The following is a 25975-nucleotide window of genomic DNA, read 5'->3' as shown; positions in this document are numbered from 1 at the left end:
GGCATGGAGGGTAGGCAGGGGACCCTGCTGCTTCCTCCAATCCTGCTCCGGCTCCTTCGTGACAGTCACCACACCTAGCTCCTCACCTACCTCTGAACACAGGACAAATTGTACAGGTGTTTCGTCCCCTCACCTTTTGCTGCCCCTAGTGCCCATTATACAGTATAGCTTCTTGTCCTATCCTCAGAGGTTAAGGAGAAAAATTTTTCTCCCTCCTCCTTGTAACAAGGAGGGGGCAGGGCTTTAGGGGGAGAGTGTAGTGGGAGAGGGAAGGGGCTTTGGGCCCAGCAGGTTCCATGGAAGGAGCCAATCCCCACCCCCCGCTGTCTCCATCCATCTCCCCCTTGTGTCCCCGCTGCAGGTCGATCCAGTGACAGACACAACCATGGCTCTGAGAGAACCCCACCCCACATTCTTACTGCCCCTTGTCCTGCTGGCCACCTGCCTGGCTCTAACCCTCGGATAGGGATGGAACCCGCTGAACAACATATTCCGGAAACAGCACATGAATTTCCCCAAGACCCCCGCCACCAATGACCACGCCTATTACAACAGAATGATGTGGATCCAGGTGATGTACTGGAAATACATCAACACCTTCATCCGCGCGTCAAACGTGAACATTAACAAAGTCTGCACGACAGATGGGGTAACCAACGGGCCCTACCGGTACATGAGCATGCGTTCCTTCTACATCACCATCTGCACATTTACCCCTGGAGCATCTCTTACACCAGGATCAGCGCAGTCCAAAGAATTGTCATCTTCTGCCGGAATGATCTCCCTTTTTAGTATGTGAAGCATATATAGGCCCCAGCACTAGGCATGGAGGACAGGCAGGGGACCCTGTTACTTCCTCCAATCCTGCTCCAGCTCCTCACCTACCTCTGAACATAGGTCAAATTGTATAGATGTTTCCACCCTCTGCTGCCCCTACTTCCCATTACACAGCATAAACACCCCTTCCCTACCCCCACCCTCTGTCACCCCTTGTGCCCATTATAAAGAATAGCAAATCTTGCTCCCCGGTCCCTGATAGCAGATTGGTCTATCCAGGCCTTTTCGGCTCCTGTAGCCAGCCAGGAGCTCTTCTTGGTCCCCCAGTCTCTGTAAGCAAACTGCACTCACTCCGGCCCTGTAGCTCCTTTTATATGAGCCTCATTGGCTGCTTCCCTGCAGCCACTCTGGCCCACTTGGAGGACCTCCACTTCTTTCCTGGGATGGGTGTGGCAGGACCCTGAGGCCTCCAGCAGGGGGCCTTTGGGCCTAGTTCGCCCCAACACAATCACATTGGGGATAGCAAGGACATAAGCCACATAAGCCAGGAGAGCGTTGGAAAATGTTGTGGTTTTCAGTGATATTGCCTGTTTTCAAGCCCAGTCTCAACCTTTTACCCCAGTCGTGGGAACAGAATCCAGTTGTCCTGACTCCCACATCTGGCCCTGCTTTAACCCACTAGACCCCACTTCTCATCAAATGCTTGGCAGGGCTGGCGCAACCCATTAGCCGGTATTTCGGGGGCGGGACCTTCCGCCACCTAGGGCGGCCAAAAAGCTGGCGGCGCTCCTGGTGCTTGGAATTAAACCTAGGAGTCCTGAGTCTTCATGCACACTTTTCTAACCCAGTGGAAACCGCTTCCCTCCCAGAGTCAGTATAAGGGAGGCCATCTAGAGAACTGTCCACAAGGGGACATCTTGCACCTGCCTATGCTGGACCAGGCCAATAACCATGATGGGTTCCCAAGCTAGATGGACCCACGGTCTATTCTCTTCTGGCAACTCCAATTCCCACCAACCACCTGTCCCACTGCTGGGAACCCTGCCTGATCTCCCACCTCCCTTGGCCTGTGGTCCCCCTGCTCCCCACCTCACCAGCTGCCGGAACCCCTCCCCAATGCCCCCACACACACTCCTACAGCCTGCACTCCCCCCCACGATGCCCATCTCCTCCTGCTGATCAGGACAAGTGGCCTGTGAGCTGGGTTCTGTTCCCAGCTCTGGCACTGACCACGGAAAATCCCCAGGCCACTGGGGGCCCCTTGGCAACTGTGACCTGCTCCTCCAGCCAGGTCGCTCTTGGCTCTTGCCCCTTTCAGGGTAATCAAGAGTCCAGCCCAACCACTGGGAAACCCCATGTCCGGTGGCCTCAATGCCAAGGTCCCCATCCGGAGCTTGTCTTTGGTGTCCCTGGCAGCCTTGCCTTCTCCCCCAGGTCTGGGGAGAGCTAGGGGGACCCAGACCCTTCCTCCAAGCTCCTGCCACTTTCCTGTCCCTGCCCGACAGAGTCTTCCCTGGGTCCCTGACCCTCTGTTCCCATCATGTCCTCACAGCTTCTTCCCAGCTGGCTATGGAGGAGCTTCTGCCAAGCTGCTCCCAGCCCCTCCCACAGTCGCTGGGCTGCATTTTACACAGTCCTTCTGTCCCCACCCCACCACCCACCCCAGTGGGGGCTGGGGTTGGGGTTCAGGTGGGCACACCGCCACATGCACAACGGCGTGATCCTTGGGCAGAGATGAGCAACACACAGCCGGTGACTCTTCACCGGGGGAAACAAGCCAAACCAGGTGTGCGAGCCTCCTGGCGACGAAACCCAGGTACATTTCACCTCCATGTAGCTGGCCAAGGTCAGCCCGATGCCTCCACGTGGGGTTCGCTTCACCTAGGTACATGGAGCTAAAGTGCAGCACCTGGCTCCCGGAGGCTGTCCCATGGGGAGGATGATGGTGAGTCTCTGTGTGGCTGAGGGTGGCTGCCTTCCGTAGAGTGCATAAGACTGAGTGTGTGTGTGTGTGTGTCTGTGTGTCTGTGTGTGTGTGTGTCTGTGTGTGTGTGTGTATCCAGCAGTTCCTACTCCTTGTCACCCAGCCACAAGCCCATGGGCAAACCAATCAGCCTTGCAGCCCAGCCCAGACTGGGGTGTTTGCTAGGGGAAATCACTGCAAAATATCACCGAGTCTGTGTCTCTCTTTCCCTCTGCCTCTCTCTGACAGCTGGCTCCATAGCTCAGCGAGTAACTCCCTGACCTTAGAAACCAACCGTTGTGATGTTTGCATCTCAGCAGGGTGTTGCCTGCTCTTTCAGATGGGCAGGGGGAGTTTTGTACCAGGGAACATCTTGTGTCTGGTTCTCCACGTGTCTGTATGTGTATATATGCACCCTGCAAGGGTACCTTCCCCTGGCCACACAGGGGATTTACTCCATACAAGTCTGGTCCCCCTTCCATCATGTGCTGTCCCCATGGCCCCTCTCACTGTGCTCCCTCTTCGGGACTTAGCCCTCCAGCCTGGCCACTCTCTGTGTTTCTCCCCTGGGGGTATCACAGTACCAATGGATCAGCTGTCCTCATGCCACTCTGGACAGGTAGGGGAACCCAGGCCCACCCACTGCTTCTGGTTCCAGCCTAGTTACCCCTCTCTCCAGAAACTATGGTCTGCTCCATCTCAGACCCTGTTTCTGTTTCCCTGGGTGCCTTCCCATCTCTGTGCTCTATCTTCTGTCTCCCTTCTCCCTGGGTTTTCCAGTCCAAACTCCCTCCTCCCAGGTAGTGACTGCAGACTACTTCCCCTGCAGCCCCTTTCTGTTCTCAGCTTACTGGCTTTGTACCAGCCTGGCCTGCACCTGCTCTGCGGCCCTTGCTTAGCCAGCCTGGTTCTCCCCCAGGAGCAGCCTAGCAGGTTAATGAGACCCTCCACAGCTACCTTATCCCTTTCAGGTGAGGAGTGGCATGAACACCCCAGCACACTGAGTATGGTTGTGCATGTGTTCCTGTATGAGTGTGTGTGGTCATCAGGCAACCTGCCCTTGGTGTCATTGTTGAATAACCATTTGTATATGTAGATTGTAGTGCCAGTCAAGTACTGATACACAGAGTTGTGTGTATCTGTGTGTGTGAGAGAGAGACAATGTGTCTGCGCAGTGAGTGTGTCTGTGTATAGTGCATGCATGTGTGTATAAGGTTCATGCACGTCTGCATGAGGAAATGCACGTTGGGATGTAAAATGTGTGTGTACATAAAGTGTGTGTGTCTCAGAGAGGCCAGGTCTACATTGCAAAGGTTTGCCAGCATAACTGTGTTGCTCAGAGGGGTGTGGAAAATCACACCTCTGACTCACAGACCTGTGCTGGCAAAAGCCCCTGGGCAGATGCTGATAGAAGAGACCTTTTGCCAGAAGGTCGCTATTTACCACAGCTCCACTAGGGGGCTCTGCCAGTACAGCTATGCTGGCACAGCCTTTCTAGTGTCAACTAGCCCTGCCTGGCTAGACTGAATGCATGTATATGTATGGGGTCTGTGCATGTAGTGTGTATGCATCTGTGTAGAGGGGCTGGGAGTGTGTGTGTGTGAGTGCACGCGCAGGGTGCATCTGGATATGTTTGTATGGATGTGTCAGTGAATGTGTTTGTAAGAATGTGTGTGTGTGTGTGTGTGTGTGTTTATGAGTGTATGCGTGTGTGTGTGTGTGTGTGTGTGTGTGTGTGTGTGTGTGTGTGTGTGTGTGTGTACAGCACTCTGTGGGGGTGTGCGCTTTGTCAAATGCTTGTGTTTGTGTCACTCTCTGTGCCCGAGGGTGCATTTGTCCCTGTGTCTGTCTGACCTGGGGCTTTCTCACCAGCTCAACTGGTAATCCTCTGATCCCTGGATTTATCCTGTTAGAGGGGGATCTGGAGCAGACCGAGCTGGCTGGGCTCAGGGGGATCTAGGACAGGCCAGCTGCTATCCTATTCACCCTGCAGGGTCCCCACATGATCATGGGCTTGGGGCTTTGACGCCCCCGCAGTCCCAAAGCAGACCAAGATCTGGCCCTGACAGGCTCCCCATGACCCCGCCACCCAGGACCGGCCCCTGCCCATCCCGGGCTCGCTGGGTGTCAGTTAGGGTTGCCAACTTTCTAATTGTACAAAACCGAACACCCTAGCCCCACTCCTTCCCCGAGGCCCCACCAACCCACCCTGCTTCTTCCCAGAGGCCCTGCCCCCGCTCACTATATTTCCCCTCCCTCGGTGGCTCGCTCTCCCCCACCCTCACTCACTTTCAATGGGCTGGGGCAGGGGGTTCGGGTGCAGGGAGGGAGAGGACTCTAACTGGGGGTTCGGGCTCTGGGGTGGGGCCGGGTATAAGGAGTTTAGGTTGTGGGATGGGCTCTGGGCTGGGGCAGGTGGTTAGAGTGAAGGGGGGGGTGAGGGTTCCAGCGGGGGGTGCAGGCTCTGGGGTGGGCCCAGGGATGAGGGGTTTGTGGTGCAGGGGAGGGCTCTAGGTTGGGGGGGGGCTCAGGGCTGGGGCAGGGGGTTGGGGCAGGGGGTTGGGGCTCAGGCTTACCTCGGGCGGCTCCCAGTCAGTGACATAGCAGGGCTAAGGTATGCTCCCTGCCTGTCCTGCCTCCACACTGCGCCGTGGAAACGGCCAGCAAGTCTGGCTCCTAGGTGATGGAGTGAGGGCAGTAGGCTCCGTGAGTTGCTGTCATGCACAGGCACTGCCCCCCCCCCCCGCTACCCCTCCCCCCCCCGCAGCTCCCATAGTCCACAGTTCCCCGCCAGTGGGAGTGCAGAGCCAGTGCTTGGGACAGGGGTAGGGCGCAGAGTCCCATGCCCCTCTCCCCCGCGTCGAGGAGCCAGACGAGAGCCAGGACAGGTAGAGTCTATTCTGCCTTAGACCGGCAGCACCGCCGACTGGACTTTTAGCAGCCTGGTCAGCGATGCTGACCGGGGCTGCCAGGCCAGGGGTGAAAGTAACTTAAAGGACTTACTGGCACGCCGGAGTCCTGAGCAGGGGACGGGGCCTCAACCAGAAGAGGCGGGGCCAGTAAAATCCCCGGGTCCTTTAAATCGCTGACGGAGCCCCAGGGGCTCCCAGCTGCTGCCGCTACCCCAGGCCTGGTGGAGATTTAAAAGGACCAGGGCTCTGCTGCAGTTGTGGCACCTGGAGCCCCCGGCCCTTTAAATCACTGCCAGAGCCCAGCCGCTGCTACCGCCACAGGACCTTTAAATAGCCACCCAAGTCCCTCTGCTGGAGCCCCTGTGGTAGCGGCAGCAGCCAGGGCTCTGGCGGTGATTTAAAGGGCCCGGGGCTCCTGGCCACTGCCAGGAGTCCCAGGCCCTTTAAATCTCCAGCATGGGTTAGCCGGTCCAGTCCAGTCCGGTCCGGTGTACTGGCTCTTGCCGGTACGCCAGACCAGACCAGACCGGCTTACTTTCACCTCTGCGCCAGGCTCCCTTTTCGACTGGGTGTTGGTTGGTGCCAACATGTCTCATACTATTGGGAGGGTGGGCAGAGGTGCTGATCTGCTGGAAGGTGCGAATGGTGCCAGCAGCCAGTTGTCTGAGCTGTAGACAATTGCAGCCAGGAGCGGCGCCGGGGCTTTTGGCACCCTAGGCGGGGGTCCTTCCACGCTCCCGGTTGTCGTCGCCAATTCTGCGGCGGGGGGGTCCTTCCACGCTCCGGGTCTTCGGGGCACTTCAGCGGCGGGTCCCGGAGCGAGTGAAGGACCCGCCGCAGAATTGCCGCCGAAGACCCGGAGCACGGAAGTATCCCCTGCCGCCGAATTGCCGCCGAGGACGGCAAAATGCCACCCCTCCCAAATCCTGGTGCCCTAGGCAATCGCCTAGGTCACCTAAATCGAAGCGCCAGCCCTGATTGCAGCGGTGGCTGTGCTAAAGAGCTCGCCCTGGCTCTGCCTACACTGGACATTGGAAGCCCGGGCTCTGATCCCAGTTTGATCCCAACTCCCCCTTCCCTCCACATCCAAATCAGTCTGATTCAGGACCGGTTCCAGGGGCCGAGACAGAGCCCGATGCCTGCTGCAACTCAGCACCAAGCTTTGTCATCTGGCAGCCAGAGAGCCGCGTCAGAAGGGCTGTGCAGTGCAGTGGGGACAAGTTAGTGCAGCTGCCAATTATGGGCAGCGTGTGACTCCCGCATCTGGGGAGGACGGGCGTGCCTGGAATGTTTCCCCACCCGCTTCTCTGCCCCAAGGCCTGGCCCCCGCTCAGCCCTTCCCCCGCAAGGCCCCGCCCCCACTCTGCCTCCTACCCGAGGCAGGAAGAGGAGCAGCATGGGCGGGGCCACAGGGGAAGAGGACAAGCGGGAGTGAGCAGCATACCCAGCATGGGCAGGGCCATGTCTAGGGCAGCAGCAGTGGGCTCTTTGTGGAGTTTTAGCCTCCCCTGGCCTCTTATACCCGTCAACATGCTGCCAAGGGTAAGGCCAGGTTTACAATGCAGCAGGGGCTCGGACAAGGCAAGTCCTCCAGTCCAGGGTCACAACGCAGTGGGGCTGTATCCTGCGTGTCTCCCCTGCACTTTTCTGATTTTCCCCCCAGAACATTCCCCGAGTGGGTAGAACTGATCTCCAAGAGCTATCACCCTCGTGATGCCATCGAGGGGAGTGTAGGGCCTTCACAAACTGGCCTCAGTTTAGGACTAGGTCATGGACGACAGCAGGGGTCTAGGCTGCCCCAAGGAGATACGCACTAACAATGACTGACTTACATGATCACAGCACTGACTGCTGAGCTGGGGATCCTCCAGGTCCCAAACGCTTCCCCTACGAATATTCCCATCTCCCTGCACTGCCACTGACTTCTGTGTGAGCAAGACCGAGCCACATCCCCGTCCCTGCCTCGGTTTAACACACCGGTGGGATAGGGGAAGATCGTGGCCCGGTCTGTGTAAAGGGCTTGGAGGCCGAGTGCTGTATCACGGCAAAGGGGCACTGCAGTGGTGATGGCTGGGGCAAGAGAGGCCATCTCTACCTCCATACTGCAAACCTGTCTGGGACACAGCCCCATAGGTGGCCGTGGGGTCCGGGGACACTTCCAGCCCCGTAGAGACTTTGGCTGCAAGCAGAGGAGCCATTCACTGGCAAACCTCAGAGGAAACCTCTTTGTTCCCGGATCTCCCTCCCGACACGCACCCAGAGCCAGCCAGACCCTGCCGAGCTGGGTCAACATTGCAGCTGGTGCCCTCCTGTACCCCGTTCCCCAAGTGCCACCGAGCCACCCAGCCTGTGGCCACACAGGGACTAGGGGCAGTGCTTCTGAAAGGGAAAGGCTTCATATCCAATCCCCACCCCCTTGAGCCAGCCAGTTCTGGGGCCAGATCAGAGCCTGTTCCCCCTAAAGAGGAAAAGCCCCGGATTGCACTCCCCAACCCCTGAGCCAGCTGTTCCCCCTGACCTAGGGCTGGATCGGAGCCTCTGCACCTTTTCCTATTCCCTGATCCCTCTGAGCAATCTAGCTGTATTTCTGACATGCTGCTAGGGTTAAATAACTCTCCCCCTCATTCTGCGTTTGCAGGAAAATATTTTATTGCAAGAAGCAGTGAAAAAATTGAACTCGGTGACAGCTTCCCCAGGGCTCAACCTGAGACAACATCCACACAGCATCCAGTGGATCAGGGATGGGGAAGGGCTGTACAGTATAATGGGCACTAGGGGCAGCAGGGAGTGGGGGATGGCGAAGGGGCGGCCATCAAGGGGTTTACTGGGATATTGATCTATCCTGGGAGACTAAAATAGGGCACCCGAACCAAATCAATCTGAGGTTTCAGAGCTGCTTGGCCCCCTCCCCTGTTGGGTTCAGGGCAGCCCAGCTCAAGTTCAGGGCAGTTGTGTTTGGATCCTGCTCAGCGAGGCAGACACTGGGCTCAGAATGAGGGTCTCAGTGCCAGCCAGGGGAGAGAGGGTGGGCACCCAGATTTTCACTCATGTGTCTGGGAACTGGGCACCTAGTGTGGGAAGTTCCTCCGCAGGCCCCAAGCTGCCGGCCTGTGGGATAAGGGGAGATGCTAAATATCCCTGTGGCGAGCACTGCCCAGGAGGCAGGGACGGGGCAGGAGAGCCCCCAGTGACAGGGGTCTGCACTGGAGCGAATGGGGAGAGCAGGGGACCCCCTGCTCCGAGCCCATGACCAGCACCTGGGCTCTACAGGACTCTGATGAAGCGCACGGGCAGCCCCCGGTTACAGGCCACACGGATCCTGCGGGTCTGGGGTATTCCCCTGTAGACACAGCTCGGTGGGCGGGGGGGGCTGCGCACCTGGCAGGTGGTGAGGGGGTAGGCTGCATTGCTGTCGCATTCGTTGTATTGGTTGCATCTCCCTCCAGTGGTGCAGATGGCCCGGAGCTGGCTGGCGGGGGCGTGGATGTAGGTGTGGGTGAGTTTGCACATATGGATCTTCTGGCTCAGGCGCCTCATCATGTGGTCGCAGTAGCTCTGGCCACTGGGGGGTCTGGTCTTGGGGAAATCAACGTGTTCGCTCACAAACTTTCGGTAGCTGTCGGGTGGTCTGATGAGCTGTGCGAGTCCAGCGGCCAGCAGGTTGAGGGTCAGGAAGAGCAAGGGGCCGGGTCTCCTCAGGGCCATGGCCATGTCTGTCACTGGATTCACCTGCAGTGGGGAGAGACGGGGGAGATCAGTGAAGACAGGGGTGGGGATCTGCCTCCTCCTTGGAACCTCCTGGAATACAAATGCCTCCCATTATCCCCTCCCACTCCACTCTGCCCCCAGTGCTCTAAAAATAGGGGAGTTATTTATTTTTATCACATGGCACCTAAATACTCTGCTGAAGATCTGGGCCCCCATTGTGCCATGTGCTGCACAGACCCCAGTTGAGATCAGGGCTTCCCCCCTCTAAGCCACTAATCCCCACTTCCCTCCCAGAGGTGGAGATAGAACCCTGAGTACTGCCCCCCTCTGCTCTAACCACTAGCCCACACTGCCTTCCAGAAACAAACCCTGCAGTTACAGCCCCATGTGACACTGTTCTCTCCTCTCTCTGGGCTGGTGGAATCTCCTGCAACTTACCCAAGTCCTTGTTCCTTTCCTGTCGTCGGAGCGATGGATCTCAGCCTCTGCTGAGCTGAACCTCACCCTGATCCTCCTGCACGTCTTGGAGCATTTTATATAGAGCCCAGCCAGAGAGGGAAGTGGAAGAGTGGGAGGGCTCAATCCAGGAAGCAATTGGGTCAGCAGAGCTTCCTGATATCTGGCAATTAGAAGCAGTGTCCAGGCAGGCCCCCACGCATGGGTGGGGAACAACCAGCACAGTTCTGGGCTCCACAGAAACATCTCAGGGTGCGTCTACCCAGCAAGTGAAGGTGTGATTGTAGTGCAGGTGGGCAGAGCCGTGCCAGCTTTAGCCTAGTTAATGTGGGTAAAAACAGCAGGCAGCAGAGACTTCACCATGGGCTAACTGCCCCAGTACCAGCCCGCCAGGGACCCTGGGTACCACTCTGGTTGGTTGTCTGTGCTGCAGTCCAGGCTATCATGTCTCTACTGCTCTTTTTCCCTGTGCTAGCTAGATTAAAGCTAGCATTGGATCCCCCACCCATGCTGCCATCACACCTTCCTTTGCTGTGTAGATGTACCCTAAGTCCTGACCCACTGGCACCTTCCTAATGCAGTCCTAGCCTAGAAACTCACAACTCTACCAGTGCCCCTCACTCCTGATCCGCAGCCCTCTGCTGTCCCAGCCCTGGACTCTCCCCACCTACCCACACAGAGCTCCACTAATGCCCCTCGATCTCAGCCTGCAGCCCTCTACTCTCTCTCTGCCCTTGGCTCCCCTTGGACAGATTTGTGCTGATGCCTTTCAATCCTTACCAGCAGCCCCACCACCCTCCCCTCCACAGGTAGCTCTGGACCTTAATGAGGAACTATAAAAATGGCTTCGTCTCATCTGATTAGCAGGCCACCGGGTTTCTGAAAGAATAACCCACACACCTCCAGGGTGTGATGTTCTGTCCCATCTAGTGGCACCGAGACCACTTAGAGAGAGATTAATGAGTCTGCTCTACAACCTTAGCTAACAGCCCCATGGCTTTTTACCTCATGCAGTAGAGTCTCAGGCATTTAGCTCCAGAGGTCCCAGGTTCGATCCTGCTTGCTGAGAACCGGGGTCTGTCAGTGTTACAAAAGCACAGCAGAAAGAGAGTGGGAGGCAGAGCTCTGCATCCAAACACACCAAGGGCTGAGATTTTCTCAGGCACCTAAGGAATGTGGAGGCCATGAAAATTAGTCAGTGTCTAAACCCCTTTGGTGATTTGAAGGTGGCAGTCACTGCACACATATCCCTTGGGCTGCTGAGCTGTCAGCACAGGAAAAGAGGAGATTAGCCGGCTCCCAGTAGATCAAACTCCCCCAGAGCACATTCAAAAACAGCCCTAGCCAGACTTGAACTCATAGCACCAGCTTCACAAGAGCAGCCTACTGAGCAATAGAATTGCATGCTGGTGCACTACCTGGAGAAACAATGAAAAGGGCCAGGTATGATGACACACCTTGCACATCCACGTATGGTGGCCACTCACACATTCCCAGAATCCCAGGAACGGTGGTACTTCTGGGAACGGTGTGGCCCCACTCCCACCAGCATGACATAGGAGACATGGTACGTAGGAGGTCTTGCCATATGGAGGATGTCATTTTGAAGAGCACGCCACTCCACACCTGTGTTTGTCAGGTCACGATGGCCGGGGCAGAACTGCGCATTCTTCAAAAAGGTGTCCCCTGTCCAATACCTGACAAAAGCACATCCCATTTTGTCTAGGGACAAACCACCTAAAAAGAGGTGTGTCTGGTTCAAAATTAGACAAATGGCCAACCTACATCTAAGTGATTCTTTCCCTTCAGGATAAGAACGATTCTCCAAAGCAAAAAGAACCCCCTATTGGATGTAATTGGGTGTCTGCCCTATGTGTGATGGGAAGAAATGTGCGCTTGGAATTTTAATAAAGAAAGGAGAGAGAGAGACGAGGAAGGACGGAATGAAAGAGAGAGATTGACACAGGAGTGTTGTAATTTTTTTCTCTTGGGATCAAAGCCATGTCCAGAGTTTTCAAAGGGAACAGGTTGGGTTGGGCAAGGTTGGAGTTTCAGCTTGCTCGCCCATCGGCTCTGGGCACAGGAAGGAAGGTGGTGTGTGGAAAGAGACACTTGGAGGAATGCATGCAGATAGACACACGAGACATAACGACACACAGGGCACAACACTGGAGACAGACAAGGCTCTTACTGACCCAAGCCAGGTGTACTCGCCTCACACACTGGACAGGGAAGGGCTAACCCCACACTATAGGCCAAGGAAGCCACACACCCTCACCTCTGCTGGTCATGCTCTAACTGGAGCACCAGTATAAAAGGGAGCAGCTCAGCTCAGTCAGGGCTGACTGCTGAGGAGGGAGGATGCATGTTTCCAGGTCCACCCCAGGAGCTGCTAAAGCCCCAGATTGTGGAAGCCAGACCTGCCAAGACCCAGGCTGATACCTGGCTACCTGAGGATGCCTGAGGGAGAGTGGAGTTGCAGAAAGCTGCACAGGCCGAGGAACCCAGAGACCCCAGAAACACCGGGACCGCTGCATCAGTAGGACGTAGCCAAGAGGGACAATACAGTGATCCAGTTGTTGAACCAAGCAATAAGCCAGTGTGTTTCACTAGGATCTCCACTAACTCTGTGATGAGTATATTCACTACTGACAGGGCCCTGGGCTGGGGCCTGGGGGAGTAGGTCGGGCCCAGGTCCCCCTACCCCAGCCACCAAGCCCTCCCTATGTGGTGGCCCATCCCCCCTTACAGCCAATAAACCATGCCTATAGTGACTCTGGCCATTGGGCCACACATCCCCAAGGGAGAGGTCATCTATACTGATTCTGGCGACAAGGCCACATAACCCTGTTAAAGAGGGTCCTCTATACTGACTCTGGCCATTGGGCCACTCAGTCCTGAGGGAGAGGGCCTTTAGGCCACACTGCCCTGGGGAAGAGGACAGCTATATTGATTCTGGACATTGGGCCACACAGCCTGAGAAACAGGGCACCTATATCAACTCCAGCCACTAGGTCAGGGTGCCCTGAGGTTAAGGGTGGCCCGGTGGACTTAGCCACAGGCTGTAAATCTCTTGTCCCGCCAAAAGGGGGGATGGGATGTATTCAACCTGCGGCACCCTGACAAAAGATACAAACATGAACACAAGTTGGAAGAGAAGCCATGCAATATGCATCCAAGCAAGAGGCACACATGAGAGACCTAACATGAGACACACAACGCTCGCACAAGCCAGGGATTCAAACACAGAGAACACAAAAACACACCAGACAAAAAACGAAACACACAAGACCAATCCCCAGAAACACACACAAGCCCAAACATGACACATGGACAGATGTGACTCGCAAAAGCAAGTATTTTGGATTTTCCTTTTGGGGCAGTGAATACCAGTGGAAAGATGCTTGTACTGGTAGAGTTGATTTGTGTCGATAGCACACTGCCTGATTAGCACCATTGCCTGATTGGTTGGAAGAGTCACCAGACCTGCTCTTAAACCCATTACAGACCTTCCAAGCCCATGTTGCCACCCTGGAGGCTAATTTTCAAGCAATGCTGCCTTCAGCTCTGACCCCTACAAGCCCAAGCTATCCCTATCTGATGCATTCCATAGCAATCACGACAAATTTAGTGGTTTCCTAAATTAGAATCAACTTTACCTAAACTACAATGTGAAAGATTAACTGATCTGGGTGGAATACCCATCCAGGCTTCATTAAAATCAACAACCAACTGACTGAACACCTCCAAGACAAAGGATGGTTGGCCTGGCTCCTGTCATCTCTGGCCCCGCCATCACCGGTGTGATGGGTTCAGTCACAGAGATCCCCTTGGACTGTCACCTGATATGCTGAAATTACCTCTGAGCCCATTTTCCCTGCCAGCTTGGGAATTCAGAACCCTGCCTTGTTGAGCCAGACACACTAGCCTGCTGCAACACAGACCCAGGATCTGGGCCACGCCCCCAAAGCTGCAGGCTTTAACTGAAAACAGGTCCACAGGTTGCGTGTTTCCAGCACCCAGTCATCCACTTCCCAATAGGATCCAAACCCCAAATAAATCCATTTTACTCTGTATAAAGCTTATACAGGGTAAATTTGTAAATTGTCCACTTTCTATAACACTGATAGAGAGAGATGCACAGCTGTCTGATATATACCCCTCCCCCCCCGGTATTAATAACTTACTCTGGGTTTATTAATGAACAAAAGTGATTTTATTAAATATAAAAAGTAGGATTTAACTGGTTTCAAGTAATAACAGACAGAACAAAGCAAAATAAAACCAAATACGCAAGTCTAAGCCTAATACATAAGAAACTGATTACAGGTAATATCTCACCCTCAAGGATGTTCCAATAAGCTTCTTTCACAGACTAGACCCTTCCGAGTCTGGGCCCAATCCTTTCCCTGGCACAGTACTTGTTAGTTCCAACAGACATCTCAGGTGGTAAGCAGGGGTTTTCTCATGAGTGCTCGCCCTCTTTGTCCTGCTCCAACCCCTTTTATAGCTTTGGCAAAAGGCGGGAATCTTTTGTCTCTCTTGGTCCCCACCCCTCCTTCTAAATGGAAAAGTACCAGATTTAAGATGGATTCCATTATCAGGTGACATGGTCACATGTTACGGTAAGTCCCCTAGTCTCCATTCCCCATGAGCTGGCCCACACATACACAGGAAGCATTTCAGGTATCGAAGGCCATTTACAACTGATTGTTTCTGGAGCACCCTTAATGGCCTCCACTTAATCTGTTTACATCAGTGTTACAGGTTTATATCTTATTCTCCTAACTCCAGATATAGAAATAATACATGCAAACAAATAGGATGAACACACTCAGTAGATTACAAGCTTTCTAATGACACCATACAAGGGGTATTTAGCTTAAAGCATATTCCAGTTATGTCATATTCATAAGCATATTTCCATAAAGCATATGGAGTGCAACATCACAACCGGTGCCTTTTCTGTCACCAAGCCCATGCAAGTCACTCAGGTCTGGCCCCGCCTCTACAACATGGGGAAGGATGGATGTCTGGCATCTGGCCTCTGCCTATACTGTGGGGAGCCCCACAGTTCATGTGTCAGTATATAATGCCTGCATCTGTAACTTTCACTCCATGCATTTGAAGAAATGTGATTTTTTTACCTACGAAAGCTTATGCCCAAATAAATCTGTTAGTCTCCTTGTTGTTTTTGTGGATACAGACTAACACGGCTACCCCCGATACTTGACTACCCTTTGAGGCCACTACGAATCCTCCAGTATGGGCTAATTTGTGCACCACATTCAACAGTTGTCCTTGGTTTCTCCTGCCTCGTTGCCCACAACCCATGCATCCACTGGCAGTCAGGCACTGTACTCTTTGACTCCCCATCTTGCCAACAATCCTGTTTCCCCAGAGCTGAGCTGGGACCAGCAACCTGTTGTGGTTTACTTGGTCCTCCAAAGAATTCAGAGATGAAGAGAGGATCCAAAGGTGACCCTGGCCCCCCATGACCTCCTCAATTGTGCTGAGGATTCCTGTTAAATGTCAACAATATGCCAACATGTTTGACAGAAAAAAATTGACACCCTACTGCCCCATCACAGCCGTGACTGCCATATCAATCTGTCCCTGGGAACAGAGGGTCCCTTCAGGTGTATTTATTCCCTCTTTGAACCCAAACTATAGGCACCCCGGAGCTATCTTGAGGAAAACCAGCAGAAGGAGTTGACTCATCCCTCCATGTCCCCAGTGAGGGCCCAGATCTTCTTTGTGGAAAAGAAAGAAAGCTCCTTCTCGCCCTGTGTGGACTTCCAAGCTCTGAAAAAGGTTACAGGTACATCCTTACCACTTATTAATGAGCTGTTTGAAAGACTCTCCCCTGCAAAGGTCTCCACAAAGTTGGACCTGGTGAGGATACAGAAAAGAGATGAATGGAATGGCCACTATGTGTATTTGGTCATGCCTTTGCAGTTGTGCAGTGCCCCGGCAAACTTCTTGCACTTTATAAATGACATCTTTCGGGACATGCTGGATCAATTTGTTGTCATTTACCTAGATGACATCCTAATTTTCTCCGAATGTCAAGATAAGAACATAGGAACGGCCATACTGGGTTAGACCAAATGTCCATCAAGCCCAGTATCCTGTCTTCTGATACTGGCCAATGCCAGTTGCCCCAGAGGGTATGAACAGAACAGAGCAACTATTGAGTGATCTATCCCCTGTCAGCCACTCCCAGCTTCTGGCAAACAGAGGCCAGGGACACCACCCCTGCCCATCCTGGCTATTAGCCATTGATGGACCAATACTCCATGAATTTATCTAGTTCTTTTTTAAGAACTTTTGGCCTTCACAACATCCTTTGGCAAAGCATTCCACAGGCTTACTGTGCCTTGTGTGAAGAAATACTTCCTTTTGTTCGTTTTAAACCTGTTCCCTATTAATTTCATTTGGTGACCCCTAGTTCTTGTGTTATGAGAAGGAGTAAATAACACTTCCTTATTCACTTTCTCCACACCAGTCATGATTTGATGGACCTCTATCATATTTCCCCTTAGTCATCTCTTTTCCAAGCTGAAAAGTCCCAATCTTATTATTCTGTCCTCATACGGAAGCTGTTCCATGCCCCTAATCATTTTTGTTGCCTTTTTCTGAACCTTTTCCAATTCCAATATATCTGTTTTGAGATGGGGTGACCACATCTGCATGCAGTATTCAAGATGTGGGCATACCATGGATTTACATAGAGGCAATATGATATCTTCTGTCTTATTATCTATCCCTTTCCAAATGATTCCCCACATTCTGCACTTTGATTGGATGTTTTCAGAGAACTATCCACGACGCCAAATCTCCCTCTTGAGTAGTAACAGCTAATTTAGACCCCATCATTTTATATGTAGAGTTGGGATTATGTTTTCCAATGTGCATTACTTTGCATTTATCAGCACTGAATTTCATCTGTCATTTTGTTGCCCAGTCGCCCAGTTTTGTGAGAAGCTACAGCAGAGCCAGCCTGGAAGCAGGGCACCCTAACAAGTACAGCTGGCCTGTAATAGGCTGTCTGATTAGCAACGCTACCTGATTGGCTGGAAGAGTCAGCAGACTGGCACTTAAGCCCCACAGCAGCAGTTCAGCAACTGCTCAAAGCATTCATCCATGATCACAATACTTCCTTTTCTGTCTAGTTTCAGTCCTGCTCCTGCCTGGGACCCAGCCTGGCTCCTGCCTTAACTTCAGCCTTACCCCTACCTTACCTTACTCTGGGTAACCCCCGGTCCCAACCCTCAGTTCCAATTCCTGACTACCAGCTTCTTCTCTAACCACTAGGCCTGACTCCTGCTCCAACTACAAGGCACAAGTGCTCATGTCCTGGTCACTGACAGGTATAAAGCATGGTTGTACTGCTCTACTTGCATGCACACTAGGATAGCACTGGACTAATAGCTACATCAGTACAAAAACTGCTCTCTATCCACCCATTCCCGACACACCCCTCTCTCTCCCTCTATAATTACATTTATGCCCATCCCTGTGTGGGAGCAGGACTGGCAGATGCTACAGGACTGTGGGAAGTTGTTATTGCCATGAACATATCTGGCAGGTAGAACTGATGGACCCGCCAAGCTGGGAAGGAGGCCAGGTGTTATCACCATGCAAACTGGGAGTTTAGGGCCCGAGTTTCTTTGGTCTTGTAGAAGCTTCTGAACAAGCTCTCGTCCTGGTTTTGCTTAGGAGGGCATGTTGCTCCCTGTTACACTCCTTCACTTCTAGAGTCTTATCAGCTTTAAAGAGTTCCTCTTGGTTCCTTGCATCTGGTGGGATTTGGGACCTGAGCAGGGTGGAAGTTGAAGCCAGCAATCTTGGTTTTATTCTTTATAGGATCGAGTGGGTTAGGACAATGTCAGCTGGGAGTCCGGGTTCCTGGGTTTTATCTCCCCATCCATGAGAGGAGTAGTGTGTAGTAGGTCCGAAATCAGAACTGGACACTGTTCTCCAGCAGTGGTTCCACCAGTGCCCAATACCAAGGTAAAATGACCTCTCTCCTCCTTCCTGGAGATTCCCCTATTTACCTCTTTTGGCCACAGCATCACACTAGGAGCTCTTGTTCAGCTGACTATCAACCAGGACCCACACAACTTGGCACCCCCAATGTTCTACCACGGCAGAGGTTAATGACCATTGATTGTCCAGTAGTGGCTTCCAAACAGGGTGTGGGAGATACGTGACCTGTCCTTGCTAGCAAACAGTGGCTTCAAATAGACACTGGGATTTAGCATTATGCATAGTGTTCAGACCATATGCAGAGCTCATACAATCAATGAGAATCCATAAGGTTCACATAGGTTGTTTGCAACGTTGTTGTAACTGCGTTGGTCTCAGGAGTTAGAGAGACAATGTGGGTGGTTCGAGCATAAACAGAGCTATGTGTAATCTCAAAAGCTTGTCGTTTACACCCACAGAAGTTGATCCAACAAAATATACTACCTTGCCCACCTTGTCTCTCTAAGGGTTACAGAAATGGATTCCACAAACTAACACCTGGTTAATTGTGGAATCACTTTTCCGGAGGGAATGTTTCTGACAGTTAGAGGTTGTCTTATTTATTGAAACAGGTTAAGAACTGGGTAGGAGCTCACTGGACCATTAATGTGGATTTTCAGTAAGTCTTGGAGCACTGGGGAAGTTCCAGAAGATTGGAAGAAAGCTAAATTTGTTCCAATATTTAAAAAGGGTGAACGGGATGACCCAGGTAATTATAGACCTGCCAGCCTGACATCGATCCTGGGCAAGATAATGAATTAGCTGATATAGTATTCGATTATTAAAGAAATAAGGAGGATAATGTCATTAATGCCAATCAACATGGGTTTACGGAAAATCGACCCTGTCAGACTAACTTGATAGCTTTTTTTATGAGATTACAAGTTTGGTTGATAAAGGTGATAGTGTTGACATAATATACGTAGACTTCTATTACGCGTTTGGCTTGCTAAAGCACAATATTTTTATTACAAAGCTAGAACAATACAGAATTCACATGGGAGTTTGTGGAATCTCCATCACTGGAAATTTTTAAGTGCAGGTTTTACGAACGCCTGTCAGGAATGGTCTAAATAATATTTAGTCCTGCCATGAGTACAGGGGACTGGACTAGATGACGTCTCGTGGTCCCTTCATGTCCTATGATTCTGCAGAGTAGGTGTGTTTTTGGTGAAGTCCCACAGGGATTGATTCTTGGCCTCCAGTGCAATGCTGCAGCCAAAAGGATTAATGCAGGGCCGGCTCAAGGCATCAGCAAACCAAGCACGTGCTTGGGGCAGCACATTTTCAAGGGGAGCATTCTGGCCATTTTTTTGTGTGTGCTTCCGGCGGCAAAAGCCTAGAGCCAGCCCTGTCAGCAGCAGCATGTTGTGTGCGGGGGGCGCCCTGTAGCCGCTGCGGTTCGTGCCGCGGGGGAGCAGCACCCAAACCTTGTGGCTGGACTGGGCAGGCTTCGAGCGGGGGACACTCAGGCTGGGGGACCCCCCCACGGGGCACATGGAGCCGCCTGCAGGTGCCGCAGGGCGGCCGCCCCCAGCGCTGCAGCCGGGGCTGGGCGAAGCGGCCCAAGCCCCCAAGGGATTGTGGCAAGGCGGCCAGAAGCAGCAGCAGCAGGGCCATAGAGGGCGGGGCGCTGCCGTGCGGGGCCTGCGTCCCGCTCTCCGGGACTCCGCTGCCTCTGGGGCTACCCTGCCCTGGCTCCTCAGCCCTCTGCTGGGGCGGTCCCCCGGCTCTGCCCTCCCAGGTCCCGGCTGGTCCTGGAGGCAGGAGTCCTGGATGGAGGGACCCTGGGCTGAGGCGCGGTCCGGGAGCCCCGCTGCTTACCCCAACCCTGCCAGCGCCAGACCGGCTGGAGGTGAGGGGGGAGCGGGCAGAGTCATCATTGGTGCGGGGGAGCCCAGGGCTGGGGCAGCAGGGGATGCGGGTGGGGCGGGGGAAGAGAGCCCAGGGCTGGGGTGGCAGGGAGTGTGGGTGGGAGGGGGGAGAGAGAACCCAGGGCTGGGGTGGGGGCAGCCAAAAATGTTTTTGCTTGGGGCGGCCAAAAACCTAGAGCCGGCCCTGGATTAATGGGATCCTGGGATGAAAGAAAAGAGGAATCTTCAGTAGGAGCAGAAAGGCTATTTGACCTCTGTATTTGGGTGCCGCTGGAATATTGTGTTTAGTTCTGGTGCCCATGATTGAAGAAGGGTGTTGATAAATTGCAGAGGGTTCAGAGAAGAGCCACGAGAATGACTAAAGGATTAGAAAACCTGCCTTAGAGTGGTAGATACAAGGATCTCAATCTGTTTAGTTTAACAAAGAGAAGGTTCAGGGGTGACTTGATCACAGTCTAAAATTACCCACATAGGGAACAAATATTTAATAGTGGGCTCTTCAGTCTAGCAGAAAAAGGTCTCACATGATCCAGACAGGAAATAAGATGAACATTTTTAATGGTGAGAGTAATTAACCATTGAAACAATTTACCAAAAGTTGTGGCGGATTCTCTATCGATGACAAGTTATTAAATCAAGACTGGATGTTTTTTCTAAAAGATCTAATTTAGGAAGTATTTCGGGACAGTTCTCTGCCCTATGCTATACAGGAGGTCAGACTAGAGTATAACAATTGCCCCTTCTGTCCTTAGAATCTATGAATCCAGAGTGACTCTGTTGTAGGGGGAGAGACACAGGAGTTCTGCAGCAGGTTCTCTGTTTTTTAAGAGATTTTTTTTATCTTTTGACACACTGAGGCGCTTACAAACGCACCCCAGACATTTGGGATTTGCAGTAAGTGTCTTATAACAGGGAGCAGTAAGAGAATCCAACTCAGTCACAGCTTCCAGAGCTCAGCCTGACACAATCTTTCCCCAACATTAACCCTACCACCACGTGGGTAAGTGATGGGAAGGGACCTCTATACAGTGTAATGGGCACTAAGGGCAGCAAAGGTGGGTAGACACACCCTGAGATGTTTTGGAGGAGCCCTGTCTATTCCACACCCATGCCCTGCCTGCTGCGCCACTACTTTTAATTGCAAGATATCGGGAAGTCATCCTTACCCAATTGTTTATTGTTTTCCCCCTCGCTCTCCTCCCCCTCCATACCTAGCTGGGCTCTATATAACCCGCCCCGAGACGGTCAGGAGGATCAGGGCGAGGTTCAGCTTAACAGATGCTGGGATCCATTGTTCTACTGACAGCGAAGGAACAAGGACTTAGGTAAGTTGCAGTAGATTCCACCAGCCGGGAGCGAGGAGAGAACAGTCTCATATGGGGATTCTATTGCAGGGTTTCTTTCTGAGAGGCAGCGTGATCCAGTGGCTATGGAAGAAGAGCTCGGAGCCAGGACTCCTGGGTTCAGAGCGTGGGGAGCAGTAGGAGAGAGGACAGGGTGTAGAGGCCGGTGTCAGTGGGGCTTAGTGCAACACGTCGCACAGTGGGGTGGGAATAATTATAGAATCGTAGGACTGGAAGGGATGTTGAGAGGTCATCTAGTCCAGTCTCCTGCACTCATGGTAGGACTAAGTACTATCTAGACCATCCCTGACAGGTGTTTGTCTAACCTGCTCTTAAAAATCTCCAATGATGGAGACTCCACAACCTCCCTAGACAATTTATTCCAGTGCTTAACCACCCTGACAGTTAGGAAGTTTTTCCTAATGTCCAACCTAAACCTCCCTTGCTGCAGTTTAAGCCCATAGCTTCTTGTCCTATCCTCAGAGGTTAAGGAGAACAATTTTCTCCCTCCTCCTAGTTACAAGGAGGGGCAGGGCTTTGGGGGCAGAGTGAGATGGGAGAGGGAAGAGGCTTTGGGCCCAGCAGGTTCCATAGAGGAGGCAGATCCCCACCCTGAACCATCTCCATCCATCTCCCCCTTGTGTCCCCGCTGCAGGTCGATCCAGCAACAGACACAGCCATGGCTCTGAGGGGACCCCGCCCCACATTCCTGCTGACCCTCGCCCTGCTGGCTGCCTGTGTGGCTCTGACCTTCGCGAAGAGGTGGAACCTGCTAAATGACATATTCCGGAAAGACCATGTGGACTTCCCCAAGACACGCGCCATCAACAACAACGCCTACTGCAACAGGATGATGTGGGACCGGGTGATGTACTTGAAATACACCAACACCTTCATCCATGCGACGGACAAGGATATCAACAAAGTCTGCACAACGGCTGGGTTATCCACCGGGCCCTACCGATTCGAGAGCACGAGTCCCTTCAGCATCACCACCTGCACATTTAACCCCTGGAGCATCTCTTACACCGGGATCAGCGCAAAACAAAAAATCGTCATCTCCTGCTTGAATCGTCTCCCTGTTTCCTATGTGAAGAGCACATAGGGCCAGCGCTAGGCATGGAGGGTAGGCAGGGGACCCTGCTGCTTCCTCCAATCCTGCTCCGGCTCCTTCGTGACAGTCACACCTAGCTCCTCACCTACCTCTGAACACTGGACAAATTGTACAGGTGTTTCATCTCCTCACCTTCTGCTGCCCCTAGTGCCCATTATACATATAGCCGCTCCTTCCCCACCCCCACCCTCTGCTGCCCTTAGTGCCCGTTATACAGTATAGCCGCCAATTCCCCATCCCCACCCTCTGCTGCCCCAAGTGCCCATTATACAGTATAGCTGCTCCTTCCCCACCCCCACCCTCTGCTGCCCCTAGTGCCCATTATACAGTATAGCTGCCCCTTTCCCACCCTCACCCCATCCCACATGTCATTTCCCAGCTGCCACAAATAGCGGTCATGTCAAACTCTGTCCTTTCATTAAGAACTATTCACCAGTTTCACCCTGCTGGTGATGCGTATTCACTCTAAGAATGGATAATCTTCACTTTTGTCATATTAAGTGTTATATTTGTCATTGTTCTCTTCATTAATTTTGAACATGTTCCCCTTGCCTGCCAGTCTCTGTGCTCCCTAAACACAATAAAATCTGAAACCTGCAAAGCAATTACTGTGTCACTGTAACGGGCTTGGCACCTGCCTCTCACTAGCGCCGCCTGTCTCTGGCCAAGGGTGCCTGCAATCACTCAGTTCTTTTCAGCAGGCTGATACCCACCTCTCACAAGTGCCCCCTCCGGCCGATGGATCTCTTGGAGGGTCTTTAGCGACTCAGTCCTCTGGCCAAACTGCCTACGCTGCCCCTCCCTTCTGGGTCACACTGTCCAACCAGGCCTACCTCAGAGCCCTCAGTAATGTCTGTAGCCCTCTGCGGGCTCCAACATCTCTGTAGCCCTTCCCAGGCTCTGGTGCTCAATCTGACCAACAGGCCTAGGTCAGTACTCTAGTTGGCCAGTGTACATGTGAAGGGCTTCCTCCCTGGATGCTCGTTGCTTGCCCTTTAGTCCTCTGACCCCAGCTCTCCAGCTGGGTCAGTCTCAATTCAGCTCCCTTCTGGAGGTAACAGCTCCACGGACAGTCCCTTCCCTGAGCATGTCTACACCCCCTTGTTGGGGGGGGGGGTGATGGGTTGGATCACAGAAACCTCCTTGGGGGCTGCCAACTGATGTGCCAAGACTACTTCAGCCCCTGATTTCCCTGGCAGCTCGGGACTCCAGCACCCTGTCTTGCTGAGCCAGACATGCCAGTCTGCTCCAACACAGACCCAGGGTCTGAACCACGTGCCCCAAAGCTGCAGACTTAACCAAAAGCAACTTACAGAAGTGTTCCTGTCTTTAACACTCAGATGCCCAACTCCCAATGGGGTCCAAACCCCAAATAAACCTGTTTTACCCTGTATAAAGCTTATACAGGGTAAATTCATAAATTGTTCGCCCTATATAACACTGATAGAGAGATATGCACAGCAGTTTGTTCCCTCCCCCCCCCCCCCCCGGTATTAATACATACTCTGAGTTAATTAATAAGTAAAAAGTGATTTTATTAAATACAGACAGTAGGATTTAAGTGGTTCCAAGTAGTAACAGACAGAACAAAGTGAATTACCAAGTAAAATAAAATGAAACACAAGTCTGAGTCTAATACAGTAAGAAAACTGAGTACAGATAAAAACCTCACCCTTAGAGGAATTCCAGTAAGCTTCCTTTTACAGACTAGTCTCCTTCTAGTCTGTATCTAGCAATCACTCACACCCCCTGCAGTTACTGTCCTTTGTTCCAGTTTCTTTCGGGTATCCTTGGGGGTGGAGAGGCTCTCTCTTTAGCCAGCTGAAGACAAAATGGAGGGGCCTCCCAGGGGTTTAAGTAGACTTTTTCTTGTGGGTGGAGACCCCCTCCTCTCTCCTATGCAAAGTCCAGCTCCAAGATGGAGTTTTGGAGTCACATGGGCAAGTCACATGTCCATGCATGACTGAGTTTCTTACCAGTCAAGCACATTCCTGGGAAAGCTCCGATGTGGATTGGCATCTTCGAATTCATTGTTAGCTTAAGTGGTTCTTGATTGGGCATTTAATTTGCACATACTTTTCAAAAGAAGCTGGCCAAATACTTTACTAAGGTTACTTAGAAATCAAGCAAGTATATAGCCAATATTCCTAACTTCAAGTACAAAAATGATACATGCATACAAATAGGAGAAAAGTATTCAGTAGATCATAACCTTTACATAGATATGTTACATGGCATATGTAGCATAAAACATATTCCAGTTATATCATATATACATTCATAAGCATATTCCCATGAAGCCTTATGGGGTACACCATCACGGGGGTGGGTGGGACCTAGGCTCACGCAGTACCCCGGGTCCCAGCCCAGGGACCCTCTAAGTAGCAGCCATGTGCCACATCTCTTTAAGTAACTGTATTTCCCTGAGGCACTTCCCTATAGCCTGTCTTAAGTGAATATTGGAAGCCAGACAGTAGCTATTCCCTCACTTCCCTGGTCCCTGCCAGCAACTACCTGCCTTAGCCCTTGCAGCTCCCTCCATCCCTGCTCAAAGACTGATCTACCCAGACTCTTTCAGCTCCTGCAACCAGCTTATTTCCTTCTCAATTTATCTAGCTTTCTCTTCCAGCCATTGAATCATGTTATCTGCTAGACTGAAGAGTCAGATATCAAATATTTATTCCCTATACAGGTACTTATAGACTGTGCTCAAGTCACCCCTTCTCTTTGTTCAGCTAAATAGATTGAGCTCCTTTGAGTCTCTCACTATACAGCATGTTATCTGGTCTTTAATCTTTCTCATGGCTCTTCTCTGAACCCTCTCTAAATTATCAACATCCTTCTTCAATTGTTGATGCCAGAACTAGACACGGCATTCCCGCAGCAGTCGCACCAGTGCCCAATTAAATTGAGCAAATTAATCCCTCTTCTCTTACTCGAGATTTCACTATCTATGCATCCCACATTAGCCCTTCCAGCTACAGTGTCACACTGGGAGCTCATGAGCAGATAATTATCCACCAAATCTTTTTTGAAGACACTGCTTCCCAGGGTAGAGTCCCCCACCCTACCAGGATTGCCCTCCTGGTCTCTTCCTGGATGTATGAATTCACATTTTGCCAGATTAAAAACAGTGTGAGTGTTTGGATAGATAGATTTTTACAATTTGTTTTTGACCAATTTGCATCTCCAGTAATAATTGTCTTCCTGACAGCACAAACTGCAAAGAGATGGGCTCATCCAGGATTCAAATCCCGATCTCGTCCACCCAAAATGAAACCCATATTCCTTAGATTTAGACCAACAAGCCACTTGTGTAGAAAGGCCTGCAGCCAGCACCTCACCTCTAATTGTCACCACATGGCGCTCTCCTTGCATAGCCAATGGATCCTTTGTGCCACCTGCTGCTGCGAATTCATCATCATCATCTCCTGTAGCAAACCACAGCTCCACTCTCCGTCAGCGATTCATTGCCAAAAAACAGCTGGGAGCGGCATTCAAATATCACATGGGGAGATTCCAGCTCCTGCCCTTTGGGGGCAATTCTACTCAGCCAATAAGGAGATGGGGAAGGTCCCTGGGCCAGCTCCCTGTAGGAATATTAATAAAGTAGATAATTAATTGGGTAATTCATTGGGGTTTTTTCCCTATTAAATTTTTATTAAATTTTAATTTCACACACACACAACAAACTACATATATATGGTAATAATTTGCTACCTAACCTTAATTACACTAGAAACATTTCATTATATATCATATAAATGCTTAAAATATGTCAATTATTTGTATTGCCA

General features: G+C 52.0%; 2 protein-coding genes across 9 annotated transcripts; one reads left to right on the top strand and one right to left on the bottom strand.

The window, feature by feature from the left end:
• Positions 1 to 8283: 8283 nt before the first annotated feature.
• Positions 8284 to 25698, bottom strand: LOC101945233 (ribonuclease-like). 8 transcript variants are annotated; one of them, XM_042854879.2, is made up of 5 exons: positions 23851 to 25698; positions 15650 to 15708; positions 10822 to 10893; positions 9799 to 10134; positions 8284 to 9381 (listed from the first exon to the last, which is right to left on the bottom strand). In XM_042854879.2, the coding sequence occupies exons 4-5, from the start codon at positions 10060 to 10062 to the stop codon at positions 8917 to 8919; spliced, it is 729 nt and encodes a 242-aa protein (XP_042710813.2). In that variant the 5' UTR covers positions 10063 to 10134; positions 10822 to 10893; positions 15650 to 15708; positions 23851 to 25698; the 3' UTR covers positions 8284 to 8916. The 8 variants fall into 8 exon arrangements, with proteins under 8 accessions (XP_042710813.2, XP_005284275.3, XP_023966979.2 ...); XM_005284218.4 differs by lacking the exon at positions 15650 to 15708 and having other exon boundaries at positions 10822 to 10982; XM_024111211.3 differs by lacking the exon at positions 15650 to 15708 and having other exon boundaries at positions 23851 to 24522.
• Positions 21744 to 22242, top strand: LOC101952989 (ribonuclease-like). Its single transcript, XM_005284239.2, has one exon. It carries the CDS (start codon positions 21744 to 21746, stop codon positions 22167 to 22169), a length of 426 nt encoding a protein of 141 aa, XP_005284296.2. The 3' UTR covers positions 22170 to 22242.
• Positions 25699 to 25975: the final 277 nt, after the last annotated feature.

The sequence above is a fragment of the Chrysemys picta genome, chromosome 13 (genome assembly GCF_011386835.1).
Source record: "Chrysemys picta bellii isolate R12L10 chromosome 13, ASM1138683v2, whole genome shotgun sequence".
In the NCBI taxonomy this organism is placed as follows: Eukaryota; Metazoa; Chordata; order Testudines; family Emydidae; genus Chrysemys; species Chrysemys picta.
The sequence above is the reverse complement of the archived record's forward strand: the minus strand, read 5'-3'. Positions and strand labels throughout refer to the sequence as shown.